The sequence below is a fragment of the Chrysochloris asiatica genome, unplaced genomic scaffold, assembly GCF_000296735.1.
Source record: "Chrysochloris asiatica unplaced genomic scaffold, ChrAsi1.0 scaffold00010, whole genome shotgun sequence".
Lineage (NCBI taxonomy): Eukaryota > Metazoa > Chordata > Mammalia > Afrosoricida > Chrysochloridae > Chrysochloris > Chrysochloris asiatica.
The window spans coordinates 14,601,373-14,611,525 of record NW_006408528.1 but is presented as its reverse complement, the minus strand read 5'-3'; the positions used below and the strand labels follow the sequence as shown (position 1 = coordinate 14,611,525).

Here is a 10,153-nt window from a genome sequence, read left to right as displayed (position 1 = left end):
ATGTTCTCCCATGTAAACCATCACATAATTCACAATAAAAACTTAAAACAAAAAGTACTGGGCAATGTTCAATCATTTCAAGAGCTAGCATATGATCAAGAACTGATGCTACTGAAGGAAGAAGTTCAAGCTGTACTGAAGGCATTGGCAAAAACAAGGCTCCAGGAATTGATGAAATACCAATTTAAATATTTCAACAAACTGATGCGACTCTGGAACCACTCACTCATCTATATCAAGAAATTTGGAAGACCTGGTCAACTGATTGGAAGAGATCAATTTTTGTGTCCATTCCAAAGAAATGACTCAGTGGAATGTGAAAATCATGGAACAATGTCATTAATATCACATGCAAGTCAAATTTTGCTGAAGTTAATTAAAACAATAGTACATTCACAGGGAGCTGCCAGAAGTTTAAGCTGGATTTAGAAGAGGATATGGAATTGGGAATATCATTACTAAAGTGGATATAAAATGGATCTTGGTTTAAAGCAGAGAATACCTGAAAGAAATTTACTTGTGCTTTATTGACTATGCAAAGGTATTCAGTTGTGTGGAAAATAACAAAATATGCATAACAGTGCAAAGAATGATAAATCCATAACACCTAATTGTGCTCTTGAGGTCTGTACCTAGAACAAAAGGCAGTTGTTTAAACAGAACAAGGCGATACTGAATGGTTTAAAATCAGGAAAGGTGTGCGCCAGGGTTATATCCTTTACCAAATGTATTAAATCATTATACAGAGAAGATAATCCAAAAAAACTAGATTGTATGAAGAAGAACATGGCACCAGGATTGGAGGAAGACTCATTAACAACCTGCAATGTGCAAAAAAACACAACCTTGCTTGCTGAAAGTGAAGAGGGCTTGAAATATTTACTGAAGAAGATCAAAAACTACAGCCTCCAGTATGGATTGTACTTCAATGTAAAGAAAACATAAATCCTCACAGCTGGACCAATAAATTGCATCATTATAAGTGGAAAAATTATTGAAGTGTTCAAAGACTTATCTTAGATCCACAATCAATGCTTACAGAAACAGAAGTCAAGAAATCTAATGACAAATTAATTGGGCAAATCTGCTGCAAAAGATCTCTTAAAGGTGTTAAAGAACAAAGATGTCAGTTTGAGGGTTAAGGTGAACCTAACTCAAGCCTTGGTATTTTCAGTCACCTCATATACCTGTGAAAGTTGAATAATGAATAAAGAACACTTCAGAAGAATTGATGCATTTGAGTTAGAGTGTAGGTGAAGAATATTGAGAGTCAGTAGAATAAACAAATCTGTCTTGAAAGAAGCATAGTCAGAATTCTCCTTAGAAGTCAGGAGAGTAAGATTTTGCCTTTTGTTCTTTGGACATGCTGTGAGTAGGGACAAGTCCCAGGAGAAGACCATCCTTTCTTGGAAAAGTAGAGGGTTAGTGAAAAGAGGGAGACCTCCAATGAGATACATTAACACAGCAGTGGCAATAAAGGGATCAAATATCACAATTATGAGGATGGCACGGTGCTATGCGTTGCTAGGGTCTGTTGTGCATAGTGTCATTAGGAGTTGGAACCAACTCGGTGACACGTAACAACAACAGCCTCTTCTATGTGACTCTAAACTAGAAAAAGGAAAATTACATTGTTTTAGACCAAATAATAAAGAATAATGTAAGGATGTGTCTACATAGTCCTGATTGATCCAATTGGTCTGCTTAACAGTCCCTTTTCCTGTGTTTAAGTATCTGGAGTGACTGGCTCTTTGCTATTTGGAGCAGAATGGAAGTTTAAATTCATGTCAGAATAAACATATCCAGTCTGTATGTATAATTAGAATGACTGTCCAAATACGGATTTACACTCAACGTAACGCTCCTTGTTCGGTGTAGTCTCAGTTGATACTGTTCTTTGTGGATCTATTTCTCAGCCTTATGTTTTATATACTCTGAATTTTCACAGTAAGCATATACAAAAATACTATGTAGTTGAAAGTTTAGTATAAACATAATAGCGTGGTTAACTAATAATAACTAATGATGGTAACAAATATTATTTAACTTCCTTGTGATATGTGGTGTTCTGGTATTACTCTGAAAGACTAATTCCTTTTTCGTTAACTCTTTTTATTATAATTTCTTCTGTTTCTGAATGAAAGGACTGATTCATCTCTGAGAAACTAAACAATAGCCTGTTTTGACTAGCATTTTGGCTCTCCCATATTGTGGTTAAGTGCTGTCGAGTCATTTCCGACTCAGTGACCCAGTATAGGATATGACTCATAGCAACCCTGTATAGGAGTCCTAGTGTGGCACTGTAGGATAAGCACTCGACTTAAAGGTCAGTTTGAACTGCAAGGTCGGCAGTTCAATCTCACCAGATGCTTCTCAGAAACCCTTTACAAGGTCACTATGAGTTGGAACTTCTGTGAGTCAGAAACGACTCGACGGCACGTAACAACAACAAATCTTTGTGGGAGCAGAAAGCCTCATGTTTAATGGAGTGGCTGTTGAGCTCAAACTGCTGACCTTGTGGCACCCAGTCCAGTGCCTATGCATCAAATGGAGCCACCAGGCTTCCTTGGTTCTCCCATAATACAATCAAATTAAACAACCAATATGTGTTGATTTTTATTTCTATGTCAATATTATTTTTTCAAAAGAAACACACTTTCAAATTACTCTTAGATATGATTGATTAATGTATGTAGCTTAAGTATGTAGTATGTAGTTTAAAATGGGTGATTTGTGCACTTTACATTATGGTGGTGGAGGTTATGTGCCGTGGAGTCAGTTCAGACTCATAGCGACCCTGTACAGGGTTTCCGAGTCTGTAAATCTTTACAGGAGCAGAACGCCTCATCTTTCTCCCGTGGAGCAGCTGGTAGTTTCGAACTGCTGACCGTGAGGTTCAAAGCCCGATTCGTAACCACTACGCTACCAGAGCTCCACTTTAAGTTAATAAAATATATCCTACCAAACCTTTTTCCTTGTGAAATTTTGCATCCAAAAGTAGATGTAAGTGTAAATTTTATATACAGTATAAATTTTATGCAGAGTATTGGTGTGGTGCTGTGGGATAAGCAATGGACTGCAAGGTCAATTTGAACTGAAAGGTCAGCGGTTCAAACTCACCAGAAACTCTTTATGAGTCAGAACCGACTCAACAGCACTTAACAACAATGCTTTATGCAACTGGAAGGTGCTCTGGTGACAATGTACTGTAGGAACTGGACAGTTAATTGCACCGTCAGCAGTTAAAACCCACCAGCCACTCTGCAAGAGAAAAATAAGACTGTCTTCACTTGTAAAAATGTACAGCCTCAGGAACCCTATATAGGGTTGCTGAGATGGAATTGACTTGATGGCAGTGTGCCTGGTTGTATGAAGTCTCTCATCTATCTTGTAAACATGATCTGTTGACAAACATTTCTTGATTTAGTACTCAATGTTATTATGTATATGTGTTTAGGTATTTATTTAGAAACTATTCTCTATTCTTTTTAATAAAATTGTTGTTGTTAAGTGCCATTGAATTGGATCCTACTCATAGCAACCCTGTATAGGGTTTTCAAGGAGCAGCTGGTGGGTTTGGGCTTGTGATTCGCAGTCCAGTGCTGATCTTATGGTGCCACACTAGGAGTCCAAAGGTAGAAGTGTTTAGTATTTATTTAGAAGTTATTCTCTATTCTTTTTTATAAACTTGTAGACCCTAAATTTAAGAAATTACTCCAATTTTGCCTCATTGCTTGCCAAATAATGCCTGGCATTTCAAGCTCTCCATAATGAGGCTCAGATTTATGTATCTGGCCATCTATTGTATCACTGCTCTTCAGGTATCTTGCATACTTGATTAACTGGACCATTTGCTATCCTTGCTTTGTGTTTTGGCTCCTGCTGTCCCCATGAGCGGAACTGGTTTTCCCAGTTCAACTGGTTTTGCCAATTGCTTAAATTTTACCCTTGTTCAAGTTTTCTTCACTTTCTGAAGAAAACCTCTCCCTAGTCAGAAGTAGGGGAGTCCTAGTGTGGTGCGGTGGGCTAATATGCCAGACTGCAAAGCTGTTTGAACTGCAAGGTTGGCAGTTCAAGCTCACCAGCTGTTCCTTGGAAACCCTATACAGGGTTGCTATGGGTCAGAACCGATTTGACAGCACTTTACAACAACAACAAAGTCAGAAGTAGGAGTGCTGGTGTGTGGCACTGTGGGATAATGCACTGGACTGCAAGGTCGATTTGAACTGAAAGGTCAGTGGTTCAGGCTCACCAGTCACTCCTCAGAAACACTATACAGGGTTGCTATGAGTTGGAACCAATTCAATGGCACTTAACAACCAGAGCCGACTCAACAGCAGTTAACAATAACAGTAGTGATAATAATGACCTAACAGTAGTACTGTAATAGAATGGTACTGACTATTGGCTAATTAGGAATCTTGGTGGCCCCTGGTTAAGCATTTGGCTGCTAACTGAAAGTTTGGTAGTTTAAGTTAAACTCCTCCCCCACCTGCCCTCCACCCGTGGCTCCATGGGAGAAAAGACCTTATGATTTGCTCCCACAAAGATTGTACCCTAGAAAACCCTATATGGCAGTTGTTCTCTGATACACGGCGTCACTATGAGGTGAAACTGATTTAACAACAACCAATGACAGAATGTGGCGCTGTGGGTTAATGCATCAGACTGCAAAGCTGTTTGAACTGCAAGGTCGGCAGTTCAAGCTCACCAGCTGCTCCTTGGAAACCCTATACAGGGTGGCTATGGGTTGGAACCAGATCGATGGCACTTAACAACAACAACAACAACAACAACAACAGAATAGGCCAGTCAGTAGTACTTTAAGTACTTTCCATATGTAGGGACACAAACTGAATTGAATGCTCCAAAATGGCCATGCCAAGGTCACCTCATACCATATCTTCCTAGATCCCTGGAGGATCTAGGAAGCAGCAGACAGCCCTCCTACTGTGCAGATCTTCTAGAAAGGGGCAGGTTGCCCTGCACAGTGTGGTTTTCCTCCCTTCTCCTGGTCCTACCTACCATTCTTAACTTCTCTGCCGTTTGTGAAGCTTGTACACTTCATGATATAAAAAGACCCTAGCCCTCAGCTGGCCACCACTAATGGGTTTGAACCATCAACCTTGTGGTTAGCAGGCCATTGTTTATCTTACAGCGCCACACCAGGAGTCCATAAAGATGACAGCTTAGGAAACCGAATGTAGCTGCTCCATACTTCACATGAAGTTGTGGTGAGTTGGAATCCACTCGATGGCACACAACAACAAATGTGCTGAGGTGGTTTTTAACTATTTCTGTTTTATAGATGGAGTCCTGGTGAGGAACTCTGGGCTAATGCGTCAGACTGCAAAGTCATTTGAACTACAAGGTCAATGGTTCAAGCTCACCAGCTGCTCCGTGGAAACCCTATACAGGGTTGCTATGGGTCAGAATCGACTCAACAACACTTAACAACAATAACAACATTTTATAACCAGATGCGGCTCAGGAAAATCAAGGAATTAACTAAAGGTCACATGTAATAACAGACCAGGTTTCTTAGTTAGATCTGTCTCTTAAGCACTTACATACTAGGTTTGGGTGCCTCTCCCAATAATATGAAAATATATTTGATGAGCAAATAGATGAATATTATTGTTGTTAAGTGCCATTGGTTCCATTAAGGTTCCAACTCATTGCGATTTCTGGAGCTTTAAATCTTTACAGGAGCAGAAAGCCTCATCTTTCTCCTGTGGAGCAGTTGTTTGGTTCAAACCACTGACCTTAGGGATCTCAGTCCAGTGCTTATCCTATCAAGTTACCGAACTCCTCACAGATCTATGTATAAGGGGTCCTGGTGGTGGGGCATAGGTTAAGTACTGGGCTACTAACTACAAAGTTAGGAGTTCAAACCCTCCAGCTGCTCCACAGGAGGAAGCTGAGGCTTTTGCTACTCTAAAGATTTATAGCCTCATAAACCTTATAGAATTCTACTCTACCCTATAGAATTGCTGAGTCAAAATTGGCTTCATGGCAGTGGGTGGGACTTGTGTATTGCAGGATATTTAATAGCATCCAACAGCACCTGACCCCCAGTTGTGACAACCAAAAATGTCTGTACACATTGACAAATGTCCCCTGGGGAGCAAAATGTCCTCCTGTTGAGGACCCGTGCCTGTCATTTTGGAAAGTCTGCTTATCAGTGACCAGAGCATCACTGCAACAGCAGCTTTACAAGAAAAGGGAGGGCTCTTCTGACTCTTGTGGAGCGAAAGTGGGCATTTCAGGCTATTGAATCATAATCATTGGTAAAATAGCTCATCATAACCCAATTATCTAAAATATTCTACCATGCACAGGTCCCACCAACTGCCATCGAGCCAATTCTGACTCATGGAATCCTATAGGGCAGAGCTGTTGTTGTTGTCAAGTGCCATTGAGTCGGTTCCAACTCATAGTGACCCTATATAGGGTCTCCAAGGAATGGCTAGTGGGTTTTAACCACCGGCCTTAGGCTAGCAGCCCTGTGCTTATCCTACAGAGCTATAACAGGACTCCATAGGGCAGAGTAGAACTGCTCTATAGGGTATTTGAGTCTGTAACTCTACATGGGAGTAGAAAACATTATCTTTCTCCTGTGGAGTGGATGGTGGATTTGAACTGCCAACCTTGTGGTTAGCAGCCCAATGCATAACTTATTACACCTCCAGGGCTCCTTATGTATAAGTCAGCCACCCTGACTTCCCAATAACAAAGAGTTATCCAGTCCACAGTTCATTAATGTAGAGGTTGAGAAACTTAGGCAAGGTTGGAATTGAAATGTACTATTAAACACATTGTTGTTAAGTGCCGTCGAGTCGGTGCCAACCCATAGCTACCCTGTACAGGGTTTCCAAAGCTGTAAATCTTTATGGGAGCAGAAAGCCTCATCTTTCTCCCGCGGAGCAGCTGGTAGTTTTGAACTGCTGACCTTGTGGTTCACGGGCCGATTCGTCACCACTACGCTACCAGAGCTCCTTGTTGTTGTTGTTGTTGTTAAGTGCCGTCGAGTCGATTCCGACCCATAGCGACCCTGTACAGGGTTTCCGAGGGTGTAAATCTTTACGGGAGTAGAAAGCCTCATCTTTCTCCTGTGAAGCGGCTGGTAGTTTCAAACCGCTGACCTTAAGTTTCGCAGCCCGATTCGTAACCACTACGCTACCAGAGCTCCTTACCAGAGCTCCTTAGATACTATTAAACACAAGTAGAAAAGTACTGAGTAAAATAATACTACAAAGAAAGGGACCACTAGAAATGAGATTGCACAGTAGATGAAATCATAAAATGGATCTGAATGGTTCTTGGTCATTACTTAATTTGATCTTACAGAAACAGAGCTGTGCTGATAAGTATATTTATGACAAGATTGTTGTTGTTGTTGTTAAGTGCTGTCAAGTCGGTTCCAACTCATACCACAGAATTGCTTGTGGGTTTGAACCTCTGACCTTGTGGTTAGGAAATGTGATTAGAACTAGTTGTTGTTGTTGTTAAGTGCCTTCAAGTCAGTTCCAACTCATAGTGAGCCTGTATAGGGTTTCTGAGGAGCGGATGGTGAGTTTGAACCTCTGATGTTGCGTTTCAAACCAACCTTGTGGTCCAGTACATTATCCTGCCCCAGGACTCTGAATAATATTACATTATAGTAATAATGATTAAAAAAATGAAACAACAAAGGGCAGTTGATGTTGATATTTTCCATAACTACTTCTGTGAGACCTTCCCAGAAGAAAATTCATGAGTAGTTAAATAAACAAACAGGCAAACTAAAAAAAAGTAAAACCAACTTACAATATATGGTGGGCATAATGATGTCACTTTCCATTTCACTGACAGGGTTCTTTACCAGGCAGCTGTAATTGCCAATGTCTCCTTTAGTCACTGGAGTAATATGAAGGGTGTCGTTGTGGGGAGTAAAGAAGTAGGTGGAGCTGGTGTGGACAGGCCTCCCATTTTTTAACCACTGGTAAACCAGCCGGGTACCCCCTGCCACCAGGCATGTCAGGGTCAGGTTCCCCACATACTCCACTGCTCCAGAGGAAGGCTGAGTCTGCACCACTGGTTTTGTGACAGGATCTGTAATATTAAGAGACACAGAAATCGTTTTGACTGCCTCTTAAGTTGTAGTAAAATTCTTTCAAAATGGAAATCTTAGAGAAATGATTCCAAAGTTTTATACTTTGTAAATGTTGGCAATTTAGGCAATAATTAAAGAAGAGAATAAAAAGCCATGCAAAAAGTCCAAAACAAAAAAATCATTCATAGTCAAAGATAAACAAATTCTAGAATTTATTCTTCAAAGACCGTCTAATCCTTTACTCTGCGGTGGTGGTGTGCTATAGAGTCAGTTCCAACTCATAGCAACAGTGTACAGGGTTTCCAAGGCTGTAAATGTTCATGGAAGCAGAAAGCCTCATCCTCCTTCCATGGAGTAGCTGGTAGATTTGAACTGTTGACCTTTTGGTTAACAGCCCAACTTGTAACCCACTGCACTTCCAGGACTCCTCTCCTTTACTCTATAGAGAATGTAATTAGTGGTAGAGGACTCCAACTTCCTGACTTCTGATTCATTGTGCTTTCCCCAAAGTAATAGGTAACATGTATTTGGTATAACCCTCTTTTGACTTGTCCTAGTGTGCTCTGTTGTGGCACTGAGGGTTAATACACTGGATGGCAAAGTCATTTTGAACTTCAAGATCTGTGGTTCAAGCTCACCAGCCACTCCTCAAAAACCCCATACAGGGTCACTATGAGTCGGAACCCACTCGACAGCACTCAACAATGTTGTCGCAGCAGCTGGCATATCTGCCAACATACAACTCTTAAGAGTTACGCTATAAGGGGAATTGAGGGACTGCTATACTCCACAGTAGTTCTTCCCATGTAAGCGAATTTGTTATATTTTTAGTTGCTTTATGTTTGTGTTGCAACAGTATGTTAGTCACTGTAACAAACCAAAACCTACATTTCTAATACTGACTCAATCTGAAAATAGGACAAAAAGTGTTGAAATTTACAGCTCCACAACAGGACTCCTATATGAAAACAGAGAGGAGAAATCCAATAGCAATTTTTGTTGTAACTCCAAATCATAGAAAAACAGTCTTCTTTCAGAGCCTTAGAGACAGTTGTTGTTGTTGTTAAGTGCCATTGAGTAGGTTCTGACCCATAGCGACCCTGAACAGGGTTTCCGAGGCTGCAAATCTTTATGGGAGCAGAAAGCCTCATCTTTCTCCCATGGAGCAACTGGTAGTTTCGAACTGCTGACCTTGAGGTTCACAGCCCGATTCGTAACCACTACACCACCAGAGCTCCTTTTAGAGACAGTAGGCATTTAGAATTATTTGTTAAATAAATAAATTACCAAGAATGACTAAATTTTTACACATGAGTTTTGATGTGGACTTGATGATAAGAGGAGGAATTATATAAGTATCCAGACCATTTTCAACAACTTTTATTAATCTTCAAGGTTCTTGACTCTGATAAATAAAAAAAAAAGTGACTTACCCACATTACACAGAAATAAGCGACAAAATGAAGAGGATTTTGATCTGCCAAAGTTTCTCTCTTTCATTTTATATATACATTGTTGTTAAATGCTATGATTGGTTCCAACTCATACTACCCTGTATATAGGGTTTCTGAGAAGCAGCTGGTGGGTTTGAACTGCCAACCTTGTAGTTCACAGTCCAGTGCTTATCCATGGTTGGAGCCCACCAGCCACTCTGTGGGAGAAAGATGGGGCTTTCTGCTCCCACAAAAATTTACAGTTTTGGAAACCCTACATAGGGTTGCTATGAGTTAGAACCAACTCAATGGGTTAAGTGCCATTGAGATGGTTCCGACCCATAGCGACCCTGTATAGGGTTTCTGAGGAGCAGATGGTGAGCTTGAACTACCAACCTGTCGGTTCAAAGCAACTTTGCAGTCAGCACATTAACCCTCAGCACCACACCAGCACTCTGTCTTTCTCTCCATATATATTGTTGTTGTTGTTATGTGCTGTGGAGTCAGTTCCGACTCATAGCAACCCTGAACAGGGTTTCCGAGGCTATAAATCTTTACGGGAGCAGAAAGCCTCATCTTTCTCCCGCAGAACAGCTGGTAGTTTTGAATTGTGACCTTGTGGTTC

At 40.8% G+C, this 10,153-nt stretch overlaps 1 protein-coding gene across 1 annotated transcript in view; it reads right to left on the bottom strand.

Annotated features, from left to right (window-relative positions):
• Nucleotides 1-10,153, bottom strand: part of HEPACAM2 (HEPACAM family member 2) — a 57,174-nt gene that overhangs the window by 38,255 nt on the left and 8,766 nt on the right. Inside the window, exon 2 of the mRNA XM_006834293.1 lies at nt 7,810-8,094. Coding sequence (XP_006834356.1) covers nt 7,810-8,094 — 285 coding nt within the window. The remainder of the gene's footprint in view (nt 1-7,809; nt 8,095-10,153) is intronic.